The sequence below is a fragment of the Enhydra lutris genome, unplaced genomic scaffold, assembly GCF_002288905.1.
Source record: "Enhydra lutris kenyoni isolate GAN:26980312 unplaced genomic scaffold, ASM228890v2 scaffoldscaffold28, whole genome shotgun sequence".
Lineage (NCBI taxonomy): Eukaryota > Metazoa > Chordata > Mammalia > Carnivora > Mustelidae > Enhydra > Enhydra lutris.
In genome coordinates this window covers 21,905,960-21,933,606 of record NW_019154112.1, presented here as the reverse complement: position 1 = coordinate 21,933,606, position 27,647 = coordinate 21,905,960, and the positions used below count along the sequence as shown (strand labels likewise).

Below are 27,647 nucleotides of genomic sequence, written 5' to 3'. Positions count from 1 at the left end.
TAATCTCACAAAACAAACTGAGGGTTAATGGGGGGAGAGGGGTTGGGGGGGGTGGGATTATGGACATTGGGGAGGGTATGTGCTATGATGAGTGCTGTGAAGTGTGTAAACCTGGCGATTCGCAGACCTGTACCCCTGGGGATAAAAAGATACATGTTTATGAAAAATAAAATTAAAAAAAAAAAAAGAGAATCACCAAGAGATTAAAAATTCTGAGGCCCCATAAACCAACAAAATTCCATTATGTGAAAGCAAGCCATGGGTGTCAGGAGGGCTAGTCTCATGGGCATATGGTCAGCATAGTCACACAGGCTGTGTGCTCAGAAGGGCCCTGAGCTTGGGGCTTCATGTTCTTGAAATTTTTAATAATTGCATCACTGAATTTGTGTTTTGTAAATATATTCCAGTGGAGCATAAGTGCAGTGCTTGGAGCTTTAACTCATATATGCTCCTGCCTCCTGCCACTTCCTAGGGACCTACATGTTCTCAACTGCCTGCCCACCCCTTGGCGTCCTGAGTACTGCTCAACACTCCTTCTCTCCCCACTCTTTACTTGCCACCAGGCATTTGTTTTTGTATATTTTTAACGATATTGAGCCTTCCAGTACATGTATGTAGATTTTCCTTGATGACTTTCAATAAGTTTTTATTTTGTCAATAAAAATAACTTCTCAATAATAATTTTCTTATATAACTTTGGCTATAATTATTTCTAGATATTACTAAATATTACAATTGCTGCTTTAAATCAAATCTTCCAAATCAAATCTATGCTATTTTCAAAATACAGTTGAATAATAGAAATTGATTGATTTTCATACATACATTTGTATGCAGCAACTTTTTTTAAATTTAATTTTTCCAGTGTTCCAAAATTCATTGTTTATGCACCACACCCAGTGCTCCATGCAATACGTGCCCTCCTTAATACCCACCACCAGGGTCACCCAACCCCCCACACCCCTCCCCTCCAAAACCCTCAGTTTGTTTCTCAGACTCCACAGTCTCTCATCGTTTGTCTCCCCCTCCGATTTCCCCCAACTCACTTCTCCACTCCATCTCTCAATGTCCTCCATGTTATTCCTTATGCTCCACAAGTAAGTGAAACCATATGATGATTGACTCTCTCTGCTTGACTTATTTCACTCAGCATAATCTCTTCCATTCCCATCCGTGTTGATAAAAAAGTTCGGTATTCATTCTTTCTGATGGAGGCATAATACTCCATTGTATATATGGACCATATCTTCTTTATCCATTAGTTTGTTGAAGGGCATCTTGGTTCTTTCCATAGTTTGGTGACTGTGGCTATTGCTGCTATGAACATTGGGGTACAGATGGTCCTTCTTTTCACTACATCTGTATCTTTGGGGTAAATACCCAGTAGTGCAATTGCAATAGGGTAGCTCTATTTTTAATTTCTTAAGGAATCTCCACACTATTTTCCAAAGTGGCTGCATCAACTTGTATTCCCACCCACACTGTAAGAGGTCTCCCCTTTCTCCACATCCTTATCAACACTTATTGTTTACTGTCTTGTTGATTTTGGCCATTCTAACTGATATAAGGTGGTATCTCAATGTGGTTTTGATTTGAATCTCCCTGATGGCTAGTGATGATGAATATTTTTTCATGTGTCTGTTAGCCATTGGTATGTCTTCTTTGGAGAAGTGTCTGTTCATGTCTTCTGCCCATTTTTTGACAGGATTATCTGTTTTGTGTGTGTTGAGTTTGAGGAGTTCTTTATAGATCTTGGGTATCAGCCCTCTGTCTGTAGTGTCATTTGTGAATAACTTCTAACAGTCTATGGGTTGCCTCTTTGTTTTGTTAACTGCTCCAACACAAACACCAAACACCACACACACCCTATATGTATGTATGTGTGTGTGTGTACTACATATATACAGTAACAGGCATAGCATATAACGGGGATAACATAACCTCAATAAAATTTCCATTCCAAGTAAGGGAAAATGAGAGAGTAGTAGCACACAGTAATGAAATCCTGCTTAATAGGCATTGTGAAGCTTCTCTTGCAGTGTGGATTTCCTTTGTTAACTGGGAAGGACTACCTTTTCTGGTTCCCATTTTGCCCTCTGTAAGGTTCTTTCTTATCCATCTTCCTCCATAGCCATATCTGAAGGAGGTTTGAGGGAAAATACCCTCCTTGGGGGATATGGAGGTCTCAGAGACTATATCCAGTTCATAGTTGAAAGCATTAAAAGTTTAGTGGTCACAGACTTTTTGCAAATGGACTGGTGGCTCCTTTGGCAATATAATCTCTTAAAAAATGTGTTATGTTTCTAATATTTTTTTTTTTTACTTTTATTCAGCTATATGTGCCAGTATCCACAATTTAAAAAAAAAAAAAAAGTGTTTTCTTGACTTGGGTACTTGGGTTCCAAGTCTGCCTTATTTCCTTGATTCCTCACCCCTATGCCCCTCTCTCTCATGTAATGATTAATCTAAACAATAGACTAAAGTGAAAGAGTAAGTGAAAATGTAATACCTTTAATTTGATTTTCACTGCATAGTTGAGTCAATTTGTTTAACTCAGAAATGCTGGGTCTTTTATGATTGGAGATGTTTTTTTCAATCTTACCTCTTACTATTTGGAATCCAGAGGCAGTCAGCTTTCAATGTTGGGTGGTCCTCATTTTTAGCTGATCTCTGCTTGAAAAACCAACCATTTTTCTACCTAGTCATATCTTTATTGTAAAACTCTGCACAGTGCCATCAAGAGTAATCAATTCACACTAACACTCTAGCTCTTTCAAGTTGTCTTGCTCCTTTTGGGACCTTTCAAGGTGCTTGGAGAGATGTATCGTAGAACTGTCTTCATGGTAGAAGAAAGGGGAAAACCTTGATCCTTTGGATCCTGTCTTACATTTCTGAGGAGTGGTCCCATGAGCCTCGATACTCTGGAAATTGTGAATAGTGTATCAGTGAATGCGGAGTGGAGCCCAAAGTACATTTCACGCTGCAGTGACAGAAAATCACTGAGGAGTACAGAAGAACGTGTATGGTGCAAAGGCCAAGGTAAACACTGTCATGTTGCATCTGCACAAAGACAGATTAGGCATTTGGGGAAGCATTTTGATGGTAAGAAACAAAGACAAATCCATATGCATCCATATGCATCGTTGCCTCCTTTAGAGTGAAAGGATAGTGGTATCAATCTGCCATCCACCTGCCAGACTGTAGGCACAGTATAGGTCTCTGTTGTTGCTAGGAGGTTTGGTATTCATTACTAGCAGAACTCTGATGGATTTGCCTTAGAGAGAGACAATCTATTCTGTGAGGCCCATGCATAACCACTGTCTTTGTCACCACAGCTGCTCTCTCTTCATACTCATTGCACAGGTCTTGGGTGGCTGAATAGGAGGTATGATTTGCTTCCACAGGTTAGATCATCAGTTTACCTGGTTGTTGAGGGCCTACTCTGTAGTAGATACTGTGCAAGGCATTAACCCAAGATAAAAAGATCTGCCTTCTTAGTACCACTATCATGGGTGTTTCCATATGTCTCTTTCCCTCATTTGCCTCACCATGTCTACAATCATCCAGGTTTGCTCTTTTCATCTCTCTAATGAAGAAATTTATTACTTCAGTCTTAACTTCTATCCACCTCCTTCTCTACAAAGTGGACAATCAGATGTACTGCTCACGTTTGGCAGGTGGGGAAGAGTTCCCTTCACCACTATCCTCTAAGGCCACTTCTAAGTGGATCTGTGGTGTGGCAGGTGTCCATTTACAGTTAGCACTGATATACAATGTTCTTCTTTCTGGGAACCAATGATTTAATGGATCTTATAATACTCAGTAGACTATTAAGAGCTATATTTCAAATAGCAAATGATCTTCCACTGCAGGTGGCATAACCTTGTTCCAGAGCATGAGGGATCTGAGCTGGAACCCTCTTATTAGGGATTGCCAGAAATTCTGTATTTATCTAGAGAGTAAATGAGATTAAGTGGAAAAAGTGCCCTTTACACAGCAAATATTCTGTACATTTTAACTGTCCAGCCCATAAAAAACATTGTTTTTGGTCCCAGATCCAGGACTAAAGCATTGAGTGTCTTTCCCTAATGTTTTACAGAGACTACGCACGTTGTTAGGAATTTCTATATTAATGTTTCACTAAAGCCAGCTGGTTCCCCAATTCTGTTAGGAACAATCTTTCCAATGTTAATGAAGAGCCTGATGATCACAAAGGCAACCCCAAAGTGTTGAGAAGATGGACATTAAATTGTTAGTTCTCAAACCTGTTAATTATCAGAAATATATAGAGAATGTATTTAAAATACATTTTATCTAACCCAGTTATTCTAATTCAGTGGGCCTGGAGTGGAGCTCAAAACTCTATATTAAAAAAAAAAAAAAATGACCCAGGTGGTTGTGATTTTCAACCAAGTTTGGGAACCACTGTTCTAATCCACATGTGGGAAAAACCTGGTCACCGGCCATAGGTCCCAAAGCCTCTTTGTGCTCACACCTCTCAGAGAATGAGAAACGTCTGTGTTCAGAAAGGCAAGACTAATATCACGCAGCTTTCAAGGTGGTCTGCTTTACCCCAAGCACCTAAAAACACAGTTGGCATACATTAGCCGCTCAATAAATAGCTAATGAATGAATGAACACATGAATGAATGAATGAGCCAATGTATACTGTCAGCACTGTTGTTTTTCTCTCCCTGATTAGAACACTTCTAATAATACAGCTTCCTTATTAACAGCCATACTCATTTATGTTCCTACTTAAGCTGGAATTTTCAATTCAAATATTTGACCAAAAGAATCAGGAATTAACAAGACTGGGCTACTACTGTTCACTTGAATAAAAGCATTTCAAGCCCCTTCTGTTTCCCAACACTTTTCTTCTTTATAAACCTATTTTCAAAAAGTCTGAGTAGTAGGAAACTATTTTACAGTTGATCCTGAGATGGTGTCAACACTGTAAATAAGCAATTGATCCTGACACAGTTTTCCTCTTAAATATGTGTATTTTTTAACAAACTCTATGATGTGTTTAGCTCTAGTAACAAAAAGATGAAAAAAAGTTTATCTCCCAATGATTAGCAAAAGTAGCTTGCTTTTTTGAAGTATTAATAAGGAAACTCCTAAAAATGTGTATACCTTTTTGAGACAATTAAGAAAAGAGCCCTTCTAATTTGTACCTTTTTCTACCACTTAATTTCCTTTGTGTAGCGCTTCTTTCCACCCATCTCTCTATTGACACCTCATCTTAGATATCAAGATTGCTAGTAAGACCCTTTTATTCATTTTTTTTCTACATTCAATGTATAGATTATTTAACTGCATTTCCTCTTGCCTTACAACGTTTCATGTCTGTTCCCAGTGGTCTCTATCTAAAAATAACATTCTATTAGTGAGCATTTTACTAGAAATTCCATTAAACACACCCATATATGTGTAAAGGTGCATAATACATAGTAATCTTACATAAAATTTTACATTTATTTTTAGCGAAGTCATTTAAAGATTGTGCAATGTGGATTCATGAAGGCTCAAACTCATTTTTACATATTCTTAATTTTATTATCATCTGATCACTGTCTATCTGAGGGAGGAAGAATAGAGACTATAAATAAAACAGTGAGCTAAGTGAATTTTGGGAGACATTTCCATTGCAAAAATATCCCTAGCCCTCTCCCACTGTGTCTCTCACATGTAGACACACACACACACACACACACACACACACACACACACACACACACCATCTTCTCTTATGGCCAATTCACATAGGTTAGTATTCCAGGAGCTTTATGTTAAGTTTTGGCTTTAAATAAATCACTTCACCTAGCCAAAACCACTGACTATTTTTTGGTTTCTACACAAAACTCTAATTTAGGTCCAGTTTCCTTCAAATTCAGTCCAGGTGCTAAAAAAGTCTCTTGGTTTTCCAAGGAACACTCAACAGAATTTCTCTCCTCTGTATTCATATTTATAACATAGTCTCTAAATAGTCTAGTATTTTGTATTTTCTGGATTAAAGTGGCTCCATAGTGAATTTGTAGTCCATCAAATTCATAGAGACTCACTTGTAAGTGTATATTTTTCCTCTTGGAAATTACTGATTATTCCTTTAGGATCTTGTTTTCCATTAGTAGCAAACTCTTAAATTATTTAGAGAACAGACATGTATGTAACAAGTTAGCAATGAAAAGAATAAAAAATAAATAAACCAGTTCTTTAGAATGACTTACTTACCATCCAGTGTAAAAATTTAGAGTCATGGTAAATTCTGTAACTTTTGGCTTTTATGCTATTTCATTTGTAGTCCTAGAATTCTGGATATTTCTTTGGGGTTGGGGACCTCAACCCAACCTCAAAAATCAAGATATTTAACCTTTATTAAATTTCAAACCTAAAGTATAAAGGGACTCTTCTAACTTGTTCTTCCTCAGCCCTACCGTTGAATTTTGGTTAAAAATCATGATCAGCAGCAATACCTCTAATAATCAGGTGATATGTTTGGAAATGCTAATATACCTTATTAGAGAGCACAGCCATACGGAGACAATATGGCACCAGCATGTGAGGGTTCAAATAATTTCTCTACCATTTGTAAGATAGATAACTGAAAAAACTACTCTCTTTTTGCCACAATGTATTTTCTATGAAATAGAAAATATAATCAATTCTAACCCAAAAATTTTGGTGCAAAGGTTATATCAGTTAATTTGTGTAATGAAATATCCAGAACATAGTGAAATTCAATAAAATTAACCTTACAGTGGATTTGGATGGATTTAGAAAATGATATGATGTCACATAGGTGGTATGGGAGACAATTATTTCTAGATGATTTAAAGTATCATGTTTTCTCAAGATAAGTGTCATCCTATCTTTGGATAATTTTAGGGCAGATAATGAATTCAGACAATTGGTCTCAAACTTTATATTAGAACCACATGTTTTCCAGTTACAATGCAGATTCTGACTCAGTAGGTGAGGGTGGGGTCTGAGATCTGCATTTCTTTTTTTTCTTTTTTTTTTTAAGATTTTGTTTATTTATTTGACAGACAGAGATCACAAGTAGGCAGAGAGGCAGGCAGAGAGAGAGGAGGAAGCAGGTTCCCTGCTGAACAGAGAGCCTGATGTGGGGTTCGATCCCATGACCCTGAGATCATGACCTGAGCTGAAGGCAGAGGCTTTAACCCACTGAGCCACCCAGATGCCCCTGAGATCTGCATTTCTAACAAGCTCCCAGGTGATCCTAATGTTTGGTCTAGGGATTACACTTTGAGTACATGACTTAAATGTAATTTGAGTACATGACTTAAACGTCTTAAGAATCTTTTAGGAAAAAAAAAAAAACCTAATTTTACGTGTGTTTGTGTGTGTGTGTGTGTGCACGTGCCATGCTCACGTGTATATGTGTAAAATACTTTATGTGTCTCATATATAACAACCTGTCTACTACTGAGAAATAGACTAACTTAATCAACCTGATGCATTTTGTTAATGTAGTATCTGTTTTTCATGGACACTATGAATATTAATGTCATGAAAGAGTTTAAGTAGATGTTCTTATAATTTCTAAAACTCTTCTTGTATAGTAGCTTAGAACAGTGGTTTTCAAACTTCAGCTTCATGTAAATTACCTGAAGTCTTGTTATTATTGGCTCTTCACCACAGAATTTCTGATTCAATAGCTCTGGGATGGAACTTGGGCATCCGCATTTCCAACATGTTTTCAGGTGTTGCACAGACTGCTTGTCCAGGTACCACACTTTAAGAACCACTGGCTTAGAATACTCATTGGTTCTTCCTGAAGTCAGCCAGAGTCTAGCAATATTCTCTTGAGTCATCACTATAAGCATATGCTTCTGTACTTCTATTGGAGGCATTTCAACATTGGTTGTTTTGAAATACTGTGATATTGTGATTTATAATAAAAATTATATATTTCCTGTTCCTGGAATAGAGTTACTAACACACTTGGAATTTCCTGTGACAATAATGATAAAGGTGTCCTTTGTTAATTAGGTGACTCTTGGAAAGCCTAAGGATGGAGTGCTGGTTGCCAGGGGAATCAAACGAGTAAGTGGTTAGAGGGTTGGAACTTTCAATATCCACTCCCAGCTTCAACTTCTGGAGAGGGGAAAGGGGCTGGAGTTTGGATCAATAGGCAATGGCTAGTGAATTCATCAGTCATATCTGTGTAATGAAGCCTCCATAAAAACCCAAAAGGACAGAGTTTGGAAAGCTTCCAAGTTGGAGAACACATGGAAATTCTGGGAGAGTAGTGCACCTGGAGAGAACATGGAAGCTCTGGATTCATTCCCCATGCCTTTCCATATGCACTTCTTCCATCTGCCTGTTCCTAAATTATATATCCTTTTATAATAAACCAGAGATCCAGGAAGCAAAACATTTCTCTGAGTTCTGTTGGACACTCTAGCAAATTAATTGAACCCAAAAGAGGAGGTCATGGGAACCTGTAATTTATAACCAGTTATTCCGAAGTACAGCTAAGAACCTGGACTTGGAACTAGCATCTTAAGTGGGGATAGGAGGAAGGTGCATTATAGGGCTGAGACCTTGACCTGTGGAATCTGACACTATCTCAGAGTAGTGGTATCAGAATTGAGTTGAATTAAAGGACACCTAGCTGATGCCTTGGGAATTGCTTGTTGATGTGGGGAAACTCTCCCCTGCCACATTGGATTTGGTCTCAGAACAGCAAAAAAAGATACCATCTTAAAAATCATGATTCTTAAATGTTTCAATTTCCTTACCAAGTTAGTGAAGCAGAAGATCTCATCACCTCCCATTTATCCCCACACAATAAAACATCCCCAGAGTCAATAGCAAAAGAGGCACTGGTTTTGATTAAAGAATAGTGAAATGATGTCTGTTTTTTATTAAGTATGAATAAATTATTAATATATCCCACATGTATTTAGTGCCAAGATTGTCATGTTATAAATATGAAAACGTAAACATGGATCACTAGAAGAATGCTCATTGGCCCCCAAATTCCATTGTCCACGTGAAAACCATTGATCTGATGGGTAAAAGTCATGAGTCAAAAAAAAAAAACAACATCAGAATAGTGTCATCAGTTGAGTTTTAGCATGAAATATATGGTTTTGAGAAAAAACATGGTATAGAATGGGTGTTCCACACTGAGTGAAATTAGGTTTGTAGATAAAGAGAAGTCAAAGGGTTGGGGTGGCGGGGGAGAGGGGTGGAGTAGAACCCACTAGATAAAGTTACTTGTTTGAACCCTGAATATGAAACCTTAATGTATTTGAGTAAGTCATACTTCCCATATTAATTCTTGTAATTCTAAAGAACACTTTGAATAAAAACAAACAAACAAACAAACACTTTGTCTTGGTAGTTAGAATCTGCATCGGAACTCCTCCACACATAGAATAACCTCAGGACCTATCAGTTCAACCTAGATTTACCTAACCTCTCAAGAATAGCTTTGAGAAAGTTAGATTCTGTTATCAGATTAGACTAGTGAAATGCTCTAACCTCTTTGATGGTGTACCCGGGGCTATTCTGGAAGGCACCAATCTTTGGTATAGAAAGGAAGAGTCTATAGATTAGTTTCTCCCATGCCCTTAGCTTCGCAGCTGCCTTCACTTATAATGGAAAGCAGTGACTATTAGCTGTTGGTGCTCTTCTAGAAAATTGTCACCTGCCTCAAAGAGACTGCAAAAAGAGTGAAGGTCTAATTGCCAGGAGAAGATCTTTAAAATGCTATATTAATATTAATAATATTGGGATCTGGACAAACTCATGAAATTAATCCTACTTTTTGACAAACTGCAATGAACATTTTTAATACATCTGCTTGCACACTCACCTCAACATTGTAAAATGGTAACACGGCAGAAACTGAAGCTATAATAAATACAACATCCTTAAAATGAAGGTTTAATAAACATCTAAAGATATTGCTTCCCAGTTTAAAGCTGTACCATGGCTATGAACACTAGCTTACTTGTGTTTTGCTTACTCAGCGCCCTACAACCTGAGTATTTACCAAGTGAGAGACATTATTCTACTCATTTTATATGTCCTGGTTAATTTCCACAAGCAATACATGAAGTAGAGGCTTCTCCTTTTACCCTAGAGGAAACTGGGACACCTAGATGTTAGTAACTTGTCCAAGGTCACACAGAAGACAATAAATGCAGAATTTCAATGAGGAAATTTTGGACACCAGAAACTTTGATGTTAAAAACTGTAATACATTCTTTATATCTAATGATGGGAAATTTAGAATTGTCAGCTGATACCTATATAACGAAGTGATTTTCAGAAAAAAAAATGTATTTGATGGGAGGCAGTATGTTGTAATGTAAAGAACAAGAACTAGGAAACAAGTTCGAGCCCTAACTACACATGGTGGTATTGAGGAAGTCAGTTATCCTCTCCCTAGACCTCTCAGATTTGTTGCATATTAAATTTTGGTAATGTTTAACAGAAATAGATGACCTCTGATATTAGATATAGTATTATTCTTGGGTTAGATGACTGGAGATAGTTTTGAGGCCAGTGCATTTTCAGCAGACTTCTATGCTGTCTATAAAAGAACAGATCTGAAGTGATTTATATTTCCTATGCCTAAGACTGCCAAGAACTTTTTCTTCCTATGATTACACTAAAATTTTAAGAAAGGGTGTATCATTTATTTCTTTTTGCCCTTGAAAAATACTAATTCTCCTCAAGATCTAAATTGAGATTTGTAATAAAAATGGCTTTGTCTAGTGTTGGATTATTTTCTATGGTTTCATTGCCCAAATTCTAATTAACTTCATAAGTAACATATTCCAATTTCACTATCCAGTCTTAATAGGGCATGTATCTTTGCTCCTATTTATATATTTAAATCCATACAATTGCATTATTTTAGCAAGGAACATGGTAATTTTCACTTAGGGCACATTCAGAATATGGTTTGGGATTTTGCTGTGTACAAATCCAGTAAGTTTGTCGTTATTTGCTACTTTGACTAGGCACATGTGTGTGTGTTGCGGGGTTGGGGGGGGAGGATTTTTGTTTTGGTGAATATATGTGTGTAGAGAATCATTAACTATTTTAATTGAGGTAATTTAAAATCAGATCACAGAAAGAGACCAAGCTTCCTCTCATCTCTCTGAAGATTTGACTATGAAGGCATCAAATCTGGTTGCGCCTTCCGCTTTTCATTGGCTAAGATTTCATTCAGGTACTCTGAGGAATAATCTGGAAAGTTTCTCTTAGGACCTTTCAAAATTCAAAACTCTCTCAAGGGAAGAGACATGGAGAGGATAGCCCCTAAAGATGTAGCCCACTCCAGTGGAGACAAACACTGGCTCTAATTTCACCACTACGTTTACTTGCATGCAAAAGTTCCCAATAAAATCCAGCTGGTTTAAATTTTGTCTGCAGACCTGAAACCCAGCAAATTTGGCTTGGCTTCCTATTTTGCAGAAAATGCTTCACAAGGCTTTAATCTGGAAACACTGAAGTGTGCGAATCCTCAACCGAAACAACAGAACAGCTGTCTCCTACCTTCACTTTCTCTCACCTTTATCCTTAAAGCCTTGGGTGCTTTTAAAGGAGGGGGAAAAGTCTGCCTCTGAGCATGAACGATGGTATGAATCACCCATGACTACCTTTGTTGTTTGCTCTAAGCCAGAAAAGAAAGATTAAAGAGTTGCCATTGATGAGTGAGACAACTCAACTTTTGGCATCACTAGAGAAGGAAGGAGCATTTAAGATCATGGAGGGAAATAAAACAACAATACTGTTACAATTTGAACAATAACAGGTTTCAGTATGTGAAAGCATAGTGTTATCTTTTCCATTTTCCACTCTTGTGCTTTCATTGGCTTCATACAATCCCCTTGTTGCCTATAATTGGGGATGGAGTTAGTGCCAAAGCTGCATAAAATAAGCAATCTTTCCTTTATACTTTCTGTGCATCATGATTGTGTATGTGAAGTCATAAAAATAATTTATTATGAGCATGTGTATTCCTGGCTTAAAGAGCCAACTATTCTTGTGACAACAGTATAATAGCATCACATGTATTCCCATAAAACACCATATGTGGGCACTTAATAGTTATTGCCCTGGCACCTCTATACTGGGATATCATCTTAAAGGGAGACCCCTTATATTAAAGAATGCTTGGTACTTAGACAAATAAAATCCTATAGATAAGATAGGTGAGCAAGGAGTAGAGAGTTATTAAGAATTCATTGATAATGACAATCATTCATCTTCCAATAGTATATCAGATTGTCTCAAACCACTTTCTAGAGTTTTTTCGTGGCTTCAGGGAAACATTTTGCAGATTGCAAACATCAGCAAATATTCTCAGTCTCAAATTTGCAAGAATGCTCTAACATCACATAGATACCTAGTAAACTGAAGAATGGACACAACATAATTTTTCTTCTTCTCACTCATTACTCTTTGGAAAGCATTTATTTGAGGCTTGTGGAACAAGTCACAGTAAACAAATTGGTTTTCAAACTAGATAAAAGAGTGCAAAGAATGCCGGAAACCTTCTTTGTGGCCCAGTGTGAGTGCTTGGTGATGTTACGAAAATGTGCCTCTGTAACAGAGATTGTTGCCCATTGTCCCTTTCTTTCCTGCTGGCTTCCAGCTTAGGGCGAAATGGCTTCCTTTGATTACCGCTGAGGATGGAGAGTGGCTTTCCCAGTTCTGATATGCTTTGAGTGTGTCAGAACTCTGGGACTGGTTCTTAACTATTGCATTAGCACCTGAATCAGATGGCCAGACTCTCACTGTAGGCATGTGATAGGGACTTTCAGAATAACTCAACTGAAGAAAAAGGCTAGAGCCCACTAGTTCCAGATTATATGTCTACTTTAGTTGAGAGTCAAGGTAATCTGCAAGGAGGGAAGCCATATAAATCAGATTGTGGGGTTTTCTTCAAAAGGCAACTTATCTTAGTGATAGACTGCTATGTGTCATTGGGGTCTGTGTAGGAAGATGTCCCTGTTGATGTCTTAAGTTTCTAGAAAAACCATGATTTAATACCTGCATCTCTCTTCACTCACTCTTCTTAGTATAACAGCCTGAAACTTACAATGGTATATTGTTTAAAGTACATATGGTAGTTATTACATGGAAAATGTACACTAAGCATATGTCTACAACCCTAATAGCTCCTTCCAACACGTCTACGTGGCTGCTTCCACCCAGTCAATTTCTCTCACTGTTCTTTGGCCCAAACTTCCATTCCAGCACCCCTCCTCCTCTACAATGGAAATATTGTTGCTTTGAATTGTTTTGTTCTTTTTTTAAAGTTTTAATTTTAATTCCAGTTAGTTAACATACAGTGTTATATTGGTTTCAGGTGTATAATATAGTGATCCAACATTGATTGTTTTGTTCTTTTAATACTGATGGGTAGCTGAAAGAGAACTTCTGAGGTATAACATCTCTTATTGATCCAAATAGGTACTTTTTTTTGTTAGTAAAACTGGCTTAGCAGTTACTATCCCTATATCTTGTTATTCTCTACCAACTGCTGGGTTTTTCAAAGGCCTTTACCTTATTAAACATAAGTCCCTGGAGGTTCCTGGTTAAGCCTCTGCCTTTGGCTCAGGTCATGACCCTAGGGTCCTAGGATCGTGCCCCACATCGGGCTCTCTGCTCAGCAGGGAGCCTGCTTCTCTCTCTCTCTCTCTCCCTCTGCCTGCCACTCTGCTTACTTGTGCTTTCTATTTCTCTTCTCGTCAAATAAATAAATAAAATCTAAAAAAAAAAAAAATGTCCCTGACCCCTTTTCTCTTTCTCATTAAGAACTTTCCACTAGCCTATTATAATGTGATTTAGAATTTGATTTCCTTCCTGTCCACTTCCAAAATCATGTGTTTTCAATTCACTATCAGTGATTCTCCATCCTGACCATTCATTTTATCTTCATCATTGGATTAGAAGATATCTAAGAGCAAAGAATTTTGAGAATTTCTCTAAGCTTCCATCTCACATTTGTGAAATGAAACTAGAATGCCCTGGTTCACAAGATTTTTTTTCAGAATGAAAACATTAAAACTAATATTAGTATCAATGGGGTTTTTGGAGATTTCCATGAGAAAGTGCAATTGTAGGAAGGAATAGATGGGAAAGCAATGGTAAGAGAAGAACCAATGGTGGTTCTTTTTCTCTACCCCTTCCTGCTCGTCTTCCTTCCTTTCCTTGGAAAGATCTTCTTGGGCCAATTCACTGAAGTATTCTAAAATATTATGTCATCTGAAGAACCTAGAAGTCACTTTTCTTTTCTTTTTTTAAGATTTTATTTATTTATTTGACAGACAGAGATCACAAGTAGGCAGAGAGGCAGGCAGAGAGAGAGGAGGAAGCAGGCTCCCCGCTGAGCAGAGAGCCCTATGCGGGGCTCAATCCCAGGACCCTGAGATCATGACCTGAGCCGAAGGCAGAGGCTTTAATCCACTGAGCCACCCAGGCGCCCCTAAAAGTCACTTTTCATTTAGTCCTCTGCATTTTCAATATCAAATAAAACTCTAAGTTATATCATATTTAATAAGGATGTAATTTATTGAGTGAGTTCTTCATGCTCTTTTCACATATCATCTGGTTTGACTTTTAACAATAAGCGTTGTGGTAGGCATCATCCCATTTTAAAGATTAAGGAACAGAGTCTCAGTAACTTTGCCTAAAATGACAGAGCTGAGGTGAGGCAGGGCCAGTTTTGATCCATACCTAATTACAATGCTACTATGTTCTGCACCATTCTGCTTTCCAACAAAAATCTCTTTGTTTTAAATATACCCATCCACTGTCTCTTTTCTCTACAATAGATTCTACCACCTTTTTTTAGTTTTCATCTTCTCACATCTGATTTTTTTCATAGTTAGTTTCCTCACCAAACCAGCTGATTCACTATGACTAGACTAATTGTCCAACTGTGTCTTGATTGCATTATTTCTCTCTGCAAAAGACACCTGGCTCTCCATTGCTCCTGCGTTCATCCTTCCCACATGTAAGCTTCATCTGATTCCCAAGAACACCCAGAATGCAAATCAGGTCCTACTTCTCACCATTCCTCAAATGCATACCTTTCCCTTAGCTGTCCCTTGTTGATTCCCACCTCACTTTATTTAAATTATTGCCCTTACCTGAAAGCAGATTGAGGACTTCATAAGAGCAAAGTCATGTATCATCCTACCAATATATTCCCATGTTGACTGCCATTGTGCTAGTTCTGAAGTAGGAAGTAATTACTTATCTGGAAAACCTTTACTTGGGTCCAAATCTGGTGGTTTCTGCCACATGGTCCTGTGGACATTCATAGGTGACTAGATGTAAATGATCCGTGAACTCCTTCTCATTCTGCTGGAATGGGTCTCCTAAGTAGAGGGCAGATTCTAAATTCTCCATATCTCGTGAGGACAAATGAGAAATTGACTTATGGCAGATTAACTGACAGCAAGTGTGGAATTAATGTTGCATCACACCAACCTCTCTAAGGGGTAATAGGAGTAGCATTTGGGGGTCAGGCATCTCCCAAGCCACAGGCTAAAAAGTTTGTTTAACTCCAAGGAATAGAGAACAAGAGAAATTGTGGTATTACTTGCTTGTATATATGTATGCCTAGTAATGGAAAGGATTATAAATAATTCCTGTATTCAGGAACACAAAATACCATTAGTCTGATTTTTCGGACTTTCCACTGACTATACAAAAAGAGGAAGCTGCAATAAACAGTTTGTGCCTACCCTAAATATATAAATATTTGTCTATCAATCAGATATGGCCATGTTTTCCAAGGGTTTTGTTTTGTTTTGTTTTCCTTTTTTAATGGATTCCTAGATGTATTCCATGGAGAAAATAAACTTAGGTAAAGTTTCCCTTCTACTATAGCAAACAAAACAAAACAACACAAAAAAAAACACTGGAAAACACTTGCAGCCAGGACATAATTTATTTTGTCTAATCTAAAATTTTCCAAAGTAATTTGTTTATGAGATCTTTAATTTGCCTAACACGTAAATGGGTTCTATAGAACTAGCATTTCATAAGAAATATTTAGACAATGCTGCCTCTTCTAACAAACTTGGAATTTACTGTGTCGACTTCAAGTCAGATTTCTGAAATAAGAAATGCCAGAAGATTCTACTTCAGTGAATTGACTCAAGATCTTTCCAAGGAAAGGAAAGAAGAGAAGGAGGATACAAAGGGAAAGAGGTAAAGAGAAAGAACCATCAAAGGAATTGCTTCTCTTATCCTTGCTTTCCCTTCCATTCCTCCCTACAGTTGTACATTCTTTCTCACAGACGTCTCCAAAAACCCTATTTATACTAATATTAGTTTTAATATTTTCATTCTCAAAAAAATTTTGTGAACCTAGGTATTCTAGTTTCATTTTACAAATGAGAGAACTGAAGCTTAGAAAAATTCTCAAAATTCTTTGTTCTCAGATATCTCCTAACCCAACGATCAAGATACTTACTCTTTTCTATCAGTAAACAAACCTGATTTTTAGAATTAATTACTAGGCAAATAGTTTCCTAACACATTACTATTAAACAGTAACAATATGCATTCATTACAGATGGGACAATGATTTTTCATTTTTATTTATTTTTATTATTTTTTAAAAGATTGGTTTATTTACTTGAGAGAGAGAGAGAGAAAACACAAGTGAGGGGAGGGACAGAGGGAAAGAGGGAGAGAGAGATTCCTCAAGCAGACTCCCTTGAGCACAGAGCTCTGTCTCAGGATTCTAAGATCATGACCTGAGTCAAAATCAAGAGTCAGACACTCAACTGACTAAACCAACTAGGTGTCCTTGAATTTTCATTAAAAATGATAATGATATGTGAAAAATATGTGATTTATCTAACGACCCTTTGTCAATGTCAAAGATAAGAAAAAACTAAACATTATATAATCATACACTATACATGATGATACTACACATTGACAGATGTGCTATATCAAAGGTAAAATTGCTAATATATACTTTTTGGCCATTAGATAATTGCATAGGCATGGCATTATGATAGCCATATTACATTGTAAATTAGATAAATCTGGTGTCTATTTTTAAGAAGTTTGCTATCTAAGGAAAGCTAACTACATATATCATACTTTTCTATTTGGCTTTCTCCCCCAAACTTGTAAATTTATGTTCAGGGAAGAGATACTGCAATTATATACCTTTTTTTTCCTTTTAAAAACTCAGTAATTTATAAAACTTTTTGAATTATCTCGTCATTCCAAATGTCTATGAAGACTTTCCAAAATGTATCCCTTTTCTTCATTTTTTTTCCTAGCTCTCTTGTCCCTGGTGTTTTCAATCAGCCTATGAAAAATTGTGTAAGCTAGCCAGGTAAAGTCTTACACATTTTCAAAACAGTAGACATTAGGGAATCATTCAGTTCAAAGTAGAGATATCAGTAGATATCAAGTAGACAATTAATCTATTGCCACATATACTTTTTCATAAAAAAATTCTATAAGAAATCTCCGCATAGGAAAACAAAAACTTATGAAGTTGATAAAATATGGTGTAAACTATTCCCATTCTTATCTTACATTTGTCTCATTACAAGCTCTCCTAGTGCTTATAAAATATAATTCAAGGTAAAAATTACTGTTCAATTTTGGGAACACATTTTTTTTCCAATAAATTCATTCCAGGTAGAGGTACTTTTTAGACAGTGGGGTTATTTTATATTTTTATCTGACTCAGGTTGTATCAATGTAGACATAGATTTTAGCAACCAAAGAAATAGCCAAGTCTGATTTTAAACAGTTACAACCAATCTTTTGTGCATTATTCTTTGTGTGCCCTTTGCCTGCTGAATATGCTGGAAAGCTTTATGTATCATCTTAACTCTACATTGTAAAAGCAGAAAATGCTCACACTGATAACATAGTCTAAGATAATTGCTCTGAAGATTGCAGCATTTCTTTAATATTTCTGTTAAATGTCAAAGTTAAAGTGGTTGATTTATTTCATTACACTGAAAACGATGAACATATTTCAATAGGGTTTGCAAGTTGAAACATCATACAGATGTATGTGAGTCATTTCAGAAGCTTTATTTAGATGTGTGTCACCTCTTCTTTTGTAGATTTCAGCAACAGAAACATATGTGATCATGAATATTTGCAAGCAAGTACTACTATGAAATATTTCTCATTGTGCAACACTATCAAATACAACTTGTCTCTCTTACTTTTCAAAATTTATCACTTAATCCAGATGGCTGCCATATTAGAAAACACTGAAAATGTTTTTGCATAATTTTTGTGACCTCCACGGGGTAGATTTTACATATATATAGTTGAAGATTTTGCTACGGATTGTATCTTCACTATTTTCCAACTCTGACCTTGGATAAGACAACTATTCTGAGTCTGAGTTTCTTAATCAAGTTGAGCTAGTAATTCCTATTTGGTAGATGTTGTGAAGTTTAGCAGTGTTTGTCAAAATGCCTTTTAAAGTATTAAGCACCATATATACAGAAGTAAAGCATTTTGTTTATTCTATGAGTATGCACATGCATTTCTCCTTGTGTGTGTTTGTGTTTATACACTGTACATACTCTATACACACACACAGGCACACACAGAAAATATATGTTCTGCTAGCAGCATCAACGTCATCTGGGAAGTTATAAGAAATTCAGAATTTCTGCCTCATCCCAGACTTACTAAGTCAGAATTGGCATTATAAGGTAAACAAAGAGCAATGTTAAAGTTTGGAAAGATTGTTCCATGTAGTCTACTTACAGTCTGATCATTCTCTTTCCACCAACACACACACATATATGTAGCAGCCAGAGGGCTAGGCTAAGAAGGTAGATTTATCATCATAAGTTGCTAAAAGAGAAGTCTAGGAAAGTACTTTATATTTTAACTAGAACTGACCATCAATAATAGTGGAAAGATAAAAGATATTAAGTGGCTTATTCCTGGAATAGTGTTTACTGCTGTCAATAATGAGGCAGAATGGATCATTGCATTTAAAGTTTGAATTAGATAATCTAAGACATCCTATCCAATTTTGTGATTCTACTATACATGCATACTTATATATTTATCGATATATATTCTAAACATGAATATTAAATTCCTATCTCCAATCTATATCTTTAGATCTGTTTTGTATGAGCCCACAGGTGACAGATATTTTTAATTCCAAGATTTAAAATTGCTGCCTTCTAAAACAATCATAGTATATTTATGCATATTTATCATATATAAATCATAGTGTGTTTATCTAATCTAGTGTTGGCTATTATGTAGCAATGCATAATTTGCATTCTAATTGCTTCCTCAGTTGCTATTTCATTATTTGCAGAAACTATTGAGGAAAATGTGAACAGCTGAGACTCATTATAATCTCTAAGCAGTCTACTAGATGCGTGGGTAACACTGTTACTCAACCTAGGGCCAAAGAGCTTAACATGCCAGATTTGTGATTATAGTCAGTTACTAACACAGAGCTTTTGGTTCATGACGAAAGATCAAGGCAAATCTTCTCCAGTGCATACTTATACAAATATGTGTTTTTTGCTTTTGTTTTTGTTGACATACAGAAAGCTGTATATATGTAATGGATAGAGCTAGATGATTTTGAAGAGAAATATACACGATGAAACTCACATCACCACAGTCTATACCATAAGTATATCTATTACCTCTATGAGTTTCTTCCTATCCCCTATTTATTACTATTCTGCATGTGTGGTAGGAACATTCAGCTTAATAGCTGCCCTCTCAGAAAATGTTTAAGTGTAAAATACAGCATTATTAACAATAGGCTCTATGGTGTACAATAGGTTTTTTAGGACTTACTCATTTTGCATAACTGAAATTTCATACCCTTTGACTATGTTTGAAGAGGCTATCCAAAGGATATTACTGCTGGTTAATCTGTGAGCTGTACCAGGGAGACTGGAGGCTCCTTGCCCTCACCCCTGTTCTTGGAGTATACATTCTGCTCACTGTTCCCATAGCCAGAGCTGTTTCAAGGATGCAGTCTTGAACAATGTGTTGTTATTGTGACCATATGGACTATAGATGTGACTGAACCCCATTTAAGACCTCTGTATAACTTTTAAAATTCTAGTGGTTGAGTGCTAAGATCTACTATCTCGTGACTGCCCAAGGCAAGTCTCATATATAAGTTCTTGCTTATTAAAACAACCACCTAACAGGGCACCTGGGTGGCTCAGTGGGTTAAAGCCTCTGCCTTCGGCTCAGGTCATGATCCCAGTGTCCTGGGATCAAGCCCCACATCGGGCTCTCTGCTCTGCAGGGAGCCTTCTTCCTCCTCTCTCTCTCTCTCTGCCTGCCTCTCTGCCTACTTGTGATCTCTGTCTGTCAAATAAATAAAATCTTTAAAAAATAAATAAATAAATAAATAAAACAACCACCTAACAATCTGGAGGGGTCTGCCTCTTTCTTCAGTCTTTCCTTTTCCTCTGTGTATGGAGAACCAGTTAACAGATTTCATCCAGGGAACTTCTGAGGTTTGCAAACCAACAGGCTAATACTGCTAAGTTTCCCTTTCCCCCTGGTGCCTGACAAACGTGGTTAGCCATACATGGTGCAAGAAGATAAATCCAAGACATCATCTCGTCTTCTTTGAATTTGTCAACCTAAATGAATGAAGACGCTGCATGTTATTATTTAGGGAAAGCATGTTATCTGTTCAATTTACTCTTTACAACATACATTTTAGCAGTGATGTTATACTGTCACCATATGGGTTTAATACCAAGGTTTATCATGTTATTAATGTGTTGTTTTTCCAAACTTAAAGATGTTTATATATTTTCCTTTCTCCCCAGCTGCAATGCTTCTTAGATCCATTTTGGAAGAAGATTTTTATATACTAATGATAGAAAGGTCCATGATACATGGACTCTCACTACTGATCATTAAGTGAAAAAATTCAAAACTTGTTTCCAATTTGGGAATTGAAATATCTTCAGATGACCATATTGAAATATTGATCAAATTAGAAATAGCTCCAACCCTTGGATATGCAAGAAGGTCACCCTTGCATTTTCATTCTCAATGAAATTTTGTCGTGGTATTGGCAGTCTTATATTTAAAAATGGAAAGAAGCCAATAACATTTAACCATGCTATGTGACATGTTAGCAATTTTTTAAAAAGCTATAAAATGTATTTAATTATTCTATGAAAATGTTCACTTTGTCAAGATTTTTCTTCCACGCAGACTTGTATATGTAAATAGAATTTTAATCGAAGATTTACAAAGTTGCACTATATGATATATTTAATTTCTATTTCAACTATTCTGATATTTCTTTTTAAATCATTATTTTGTATCTGATCTATCGTATCTTTATTTATGCATTTACCATTTCATAAGAATTATAAAATGTAAAGTTTTAGATCCCATCAGCTCTCAGCCACTGCTGCACAAGGATTTGGAAGAAAAAGAAAAAAAAAAGAAATGATCACATCTCTGTAGTTATTTGAGGAGAACACTATTTAAATTTGTTCTTAACATAGGGCTGAAATTAATCTTGATTTCCCGTCAAATGTACAGGGATTTTACAATATAGTTCATAATAGTGTTTAACTCCTCTAGGGTATGAGTTAAGATAAACAAGTCACTGACAGTGTTTATCTATAAATATAGCAGATGGTGTGGGACTGAGGTTGGTTATTAACTCTGCCGACTTTAATTTCATGGTTATAAAACACCGTAAACCTCACTGTTTATAAAAGGCAGGGAAGAATCTCCAATGGGCTTCAGTAGCCAAGAAACCCTCTGTAACATTAATCTCTCTAACTGATACTCGGTATCCTCCTAGGGTGCAATATTTAAGATTGTGGAGTGATTGCTAGACACATTAAAATTTTCACTGGGATCGTTAGCTAACATTTCTGTCATTGATCTATTATAACTTTGTTAATGAGTTCCATGTGAGTGAAATTTAGTGAATGAGACGATTCTTTCTAAACTTTGGTAGGTGAATGTTTAACAATTACCTTAGGCAGATATATTTAAGAGGCAGCCTAATTTGTCAGAATAGTAACCTTTTTTCTTATGTAAAGATGAATCATGGTACCTAACTAGACCAAATGTACTTAGGGATAGAATTTCATAAAGGAATACTATAGCATCATTCAAATAATTAGCCAATGTACATTATACATCTATATGTAAGCCATGGATCTGCCTCAAAATGCCATAGAATTTTAAATTTAAAAGAATTAAAACATTATAAAATGCCATAGAATTTTTTTAAAAGCAAAACTGTCCTTCATATTCTGAAGCGATTTGAATATAAAATTTTAATATAATTTGCTTCACCAAAATCTGTAAGATCAACTTGATTAAAATTAATTCTTCCCCAAAAAAGGAACCACTAGTATAAAAATGATATTATTTGAAATAGCTCAGTTTTCCCATTCCAACTTTATAGTGAATAACAAAATGTATTTTATGACAACAAAATTGAAAAAAAAATTCACACACTCTACCTCTATTACTTTTGATTTTAGAAGAGATTGATTTTTCAGTTCCTAAGAAAGTCAGACTTCTATAAATATATGATAACCCAGTATGTAAGTCTAGAAATTAAAAAAATCTTAAACTAAAACATCTCCACTGTATTAGAGTTCAGACTCCTTGAAAATGGGTTTTCTAATAACAAAATCTTCCCTTTTCTACCTCTTATGTTGGCTCCTTTTCTTGGGCCCGTACTGAGAGCTTTGCTAGGATCTGAAGTATGTCTCCTCTGCTTTCTGCTGATTATTCCTAACTTAGACCTCAAATCTTGGCTTCCCAGCAGCTGGCTTGTGTACAGCAGCAACTCTTGGTGAAGAAAGGACTGGATGGGACTATTGGTAATATGTCTTTCCATTTCCCTTCCTACTCAGAGCCTCTTGACACTAATTGTCATCAGATGTATGATTCCACTATTGGATGCACTCATTTCTACAAACAACAGTCTACTCGGACTTTCAGATCTCAAAGGACATGAAACAGAGTGGTCAGCCAGTCTCTCAAGGGGAAACTTTATCTTATCTCCCCCACCCTTTTTTAAAGATTCAAATCCTACCTGAATCTTCATCATCAAAGAAATTGGTTATTGGGCTATTGGTATATTTAACATTCATATCTGTGTTGAACTGAATCAAAACTAGGGGTGAGTTCACTTCAAAGTTATCAATGAATGTCACTAAAAATGAATCCATTAATTAGTTTTAAGGATCCCATCTTTTTGTCTTGTGAGTTGTGAAGTGAGATAGAAATGTGTTTAGCAAAATGTTGCCACAAAGACTAGGGCCATAGAGTGGCTTTTCCATAAGTGTGACCCTTTCCCATAAGTGTGACAAAAGCTAGTTGACAACAATAGAGAGGGAAGGGACTTACAAGAGACAGAGTAGGGAAATAAGGAAAGTTGGATGTTGGAAGTCTGAGGGTGAACAGAGTGATTGTTTTAGGGACTTGATAAGAATTTATAAATACAGGGGTGCCTGGGTGGCTCAGTCAGTTAAACATCTGCCTTCAGCTTAGTTCATGATCTCAGGGTCCTGGGATGGAGCCCCACCTCAGGTTCTCTGCTCAGTGGGGAGTCTGATTCTCCCTCTCATTCTCCTTCTGTGCTCTCCCTCTCTCTCTCTTTCTCAAATAAGTAAATAAGTAAGTTTTGTTTTTTTTTAAAGATTCATAAATACAAAGTGTTTTAGGGAAATGAGATATCCTTAAAAGCACATTGGAATAATCATTCCCGTAAAACAAACAAACAGGAAACTTTTTAATATTACAATGGGTAGCTTCAAGTTGCTGATTTTTACCCCTGGTCTATATATAAGGTACAGTGAACTGTCGTAAAGTATAATGCACTTCCCTAATCATGGTTTTGGAAAACAAAAAACAAAAAACAAAAAATCCGGCAATCTCTGTAAAGAAATTATCTGATTAAAAGTTAGGGAAAAAAAACCTGTTAAAATGTAATGAACGTGCTCCTGCTTTCATCCCCACCTATCAGATTTTATTAAAAGAGCATCAGAAATAAATTGCTACCTTGTAATATAATATAAAACAAATTACAACCCTTAGAAAAAAGTTATGTATGACTTTTAAATACTCTAACTAATTTTCATTATTTTCTTTCAGATTATCTGAATCTGTCTAATGTCAAAGGCATGGCATTGCATAAAAGAAAACCTGCAAAGGAGATAACTCTGAGTGGATTTCATTCCCCTTTCCACGGTCAGTTAAACATCCATCCTCTATTTTTACTATTTATTCTCTCTCAAAAATTCAGTAATTGTTTTTTTTAATCTTTTGTTTCTAGGAGAAGTAATCTACGCTGTCATGTGCATGACTGTCACCTGTGGAATCCTTCTCCTGGTTATGCTCAAGCTGAGGTAACTGGATACAACTCAGAAGGGAAGGGCTGGAACAGAATCGGCCTGGTTACAGCACATTTCACAATGGCAGACCCTACAAAGGGGCTGAGAATGAAAGCTTCTCCGTTAAGACATACTAAATCATTTTTTAATGTGGGATAGGTCCATGGAAACATTACTCTAAGTCTTCAGATGCAAGAGAAATGTGATCAGGGAGATTTTTTTTTCTTTAATGTTGCATTTTAGCAGCACATGTGCATCGTTCCCCCCAATTAAACTGTTATCAATCTTTCCCCTGGTTTTCCTACAAATTCCAAGTTGAACTTTGCTGCATTCCTCATTCAAATCATTTGCAGGATTGATCAGCTTACCTAACAGAGCTGTTGAGGACTTTGTATGGTTTATATTTATCTGAAGATTTCCTCTTCAGTTTCTTATATGCTAATAAACTGTATTCATGTTTTAATATACAGTTATTAAAAGAAGCATTTAATGAGACTTCACAGGGTACCCTTAGAAACACTTATTACTATTTCCTCACATTAATTCACTCTTTCCAAATCTTTTTCCTTGGCTGTCCTCGTTGCTGGAATGCAGTAATGCTCCAGCAAACATGTGGGACTTACATTAGAGATGTATCCATGTCTATATTTCTAGATGTCCAGGGTCTAAAATTTTTCCACTTATTTAATATTGACCAATAGACATAAAACGGTGTATATTTGCTTACCTTTCATTTTTTTTAAAAACTCATATTTATAAATCAGTGATGTTCATTTTCTTTTTTCTTTTTTTTTTTTTAAGATTTTTATTTATTTGACAGAAAGAGAGAGTACAAGCAGGGGGAGCAACAGAGGCAGAGGGAGAAGCAGACTCCCCACTGAGCAGGGAGCCTGATGTGGGACTTGATCTCAGGACACTGAGATCATGACCTGAGCTGAAGGCAGCCACTTAACCAACTGAGCCACCCAGAAGCCCCTGATGTTTGTTTTCTTGTTCATTATACATGAGTGTGTATTTGTGTCTCATTTGAGTATCGTGCGATGAAGAAATATATATGTTTGCGTATATACATTTATATCATGTATAGGCACACACACATAGAATATATTTATCAGTAAGATTAAGTCTAGAGAAGAGCAATGGCAATAGACCTTTCTCTTATGGCAATCACAGAGAATTCAGTACACTACTCAATGCTTGTAGACTGATGGCTTCTCCAGAAATCTCTCACTTTAAGACCTTGACAAGCGGGCAGATAAAATGAAATACTTAAGTGGAGAGGTATATGGCAATACCAACAGGTCAGGCACTTGATGAGTTTACACTCTGCCTAAATATATTCCAATGAATTTTTAAATGCAGTGTCTACTTATCTACTCATTGGATCCCATCCCATGGAGCATTTAATTTGGTGCTCACCAACACAAGTACCCAAACTGCTTTTCTCCAAGGCCTTAAAATTGTATGTGTATGAGATGTTCCTTGGGTCCCAAGATACAGTTTAAAGGCTAAATAGCTCTAGTTTCTAAGGGGGTTAATAGCATTGGAATTTATTAAACTTGACTTTGGTTTAAAATACTTTAGAGCACTGTCAGTTACTGGACCTGCCTACCTATTCCATTATAGACATACCATTTCAGAGAGACACAGATGGTTTTCTTGTTTAGCCAAAATCTTATTTTAATGGTTCTGAATCTTTATTTCTTAGACACACATAATGTATAAAGTTCATATCTACCACACTGAGTTTTTACAGATTACTGTTGTACCGCAGATAAGTAAGGTATTGTCTTTCTAAATTCCCTGTTTAAGTTCACCTTCTTTCTCATCTGCCTATCCCTTTACTGGATGACAGTGTGGGTGTTTTCGACAAAAATCTTGAATTTACTCTAATGTATATTTTAAGGCAAATCATTCTACTATTAAGTACACCACATGTAGTTATAAATTATTTTCCATAAAATTTAAAATGAATCTTTACCCATAATCTGAAAGATCCAGAAAGTAAATGATCTAGGATTAAGTAAATGACAAAATTATAAGCCATCATGGAAAGAACAAAACAAACAAAATCAGCAGTAACAACAAAACCCATGTTACACTAGGGATGACCAGCACCTTTTAATGAAAGAAGGCTGGTTGCCACTTCAGGCATTGGGAATACCTTTCTGCAACACAAGTTAACATTTTTACATTTGTTTCATGTTATGCGAAATTAAAACAACCCTGAATCTTCGGAGGAATTTGAAGAGAAGCCAATAATTTAAAACTTAAATATTGAGGCACCAAGACACCTGGGTGGCTCAGTCAGTTAAGCATCTGTGCTTGATTTCGGCTTAGGTCATGATCTCACGTCCTTGAGATCAAGCCCCATTTGGGTTCTGTGCTCAGTGGGGAGTCTGTTTCTCTCCTTCACCCTCCCCTTTTGCCCCTCACCCCTTCTCTTTCTAAAATAAATAAATTAAATAAAAAATAAATCTTAAATTTGAAGTAAGTCTTAAATAATTTAAAACTTAAATGTAATTTAAAATACTCTTAAAATAATGATTCCTTGGAAATCACAGTTAAATGCATACTTCTTAGAAAGACTATAGAATATTCTACTATTGAGACTTTACATTCAGGAACTTGATTATATTTTTCTCTCCAGGGATAAAATCCATCCAGAAATATAAGCACATAGAAGCTCATTTGTAAAATCATTAAAATGGCATGTTGTTAACTTTAACTTTTACTTTTATATAGAACTTCCAGGATATCAAGTCAAACAAGGGATCATTCACCAATCCAAATACCTGGAGGACTGATTCTTTAAGAGACAAGGATCATTAACAACCACTTTCTTTATAGGAAGTCTTTGTAGTCAGTCAACAGAATACCCCAGCTGTCATCAATAAGGAAAATGTGAAGATGGATCTAATGATATTGGATCATTAAGGATAATAATGTAAGAAATAGTAATAATGGCATGATGTTAGATTTTTTTGTTTTTTTAAGAAAGTATTCAAGTAAAAATGTATGGTGGTAACTTTTATGACACTGGTAGAAAATTAAAAAGTCTTCCTTGAAGGCAAAATATGTTACCCCAAGTTACAGTCTGCATGATTTGTTTCATAACAAATTTGAATTTATATAATAGTAATTAGTTACATCAAAATATGATATATTATGGTTAGCAGGGTTTATTTTTCCTGATCAATCTTATAAGTTCCCATTGACTTGCCAAAAGGAAAATGCTAATGGAGATATCCAGTA

General features: G+C 36.1%; 1 protein-coding gene across 1 annotated transcript in view; it reads left to right on the top strand.

The window, feature by feature from the left end:
* Positions 1-27,207, top strand: part of LOC111152149 (GDNF family receptor alpha like) — a 61,325-nt gene extending 34,118 nt beyond the window's left edge. The window contains exons 8-10 of the mRNA XM_022510503.1: positions 24,154-24,249; positions 24,335-24,407; positions 27,138-27,207. Of these exons, the coding sequence (XP_022366211.1) occupies positions 24,154-24,249; positions 24,335-24,407; positions 27,138-27,207 (239 nt within the window). The remainder of the gene's footprint in view (positions 1-24,153; positions 24,250-24,334; positions 24,408-27,137) is intronic.
* Positions 27,208-27,647: the final 440 nt, after the last annotated feature.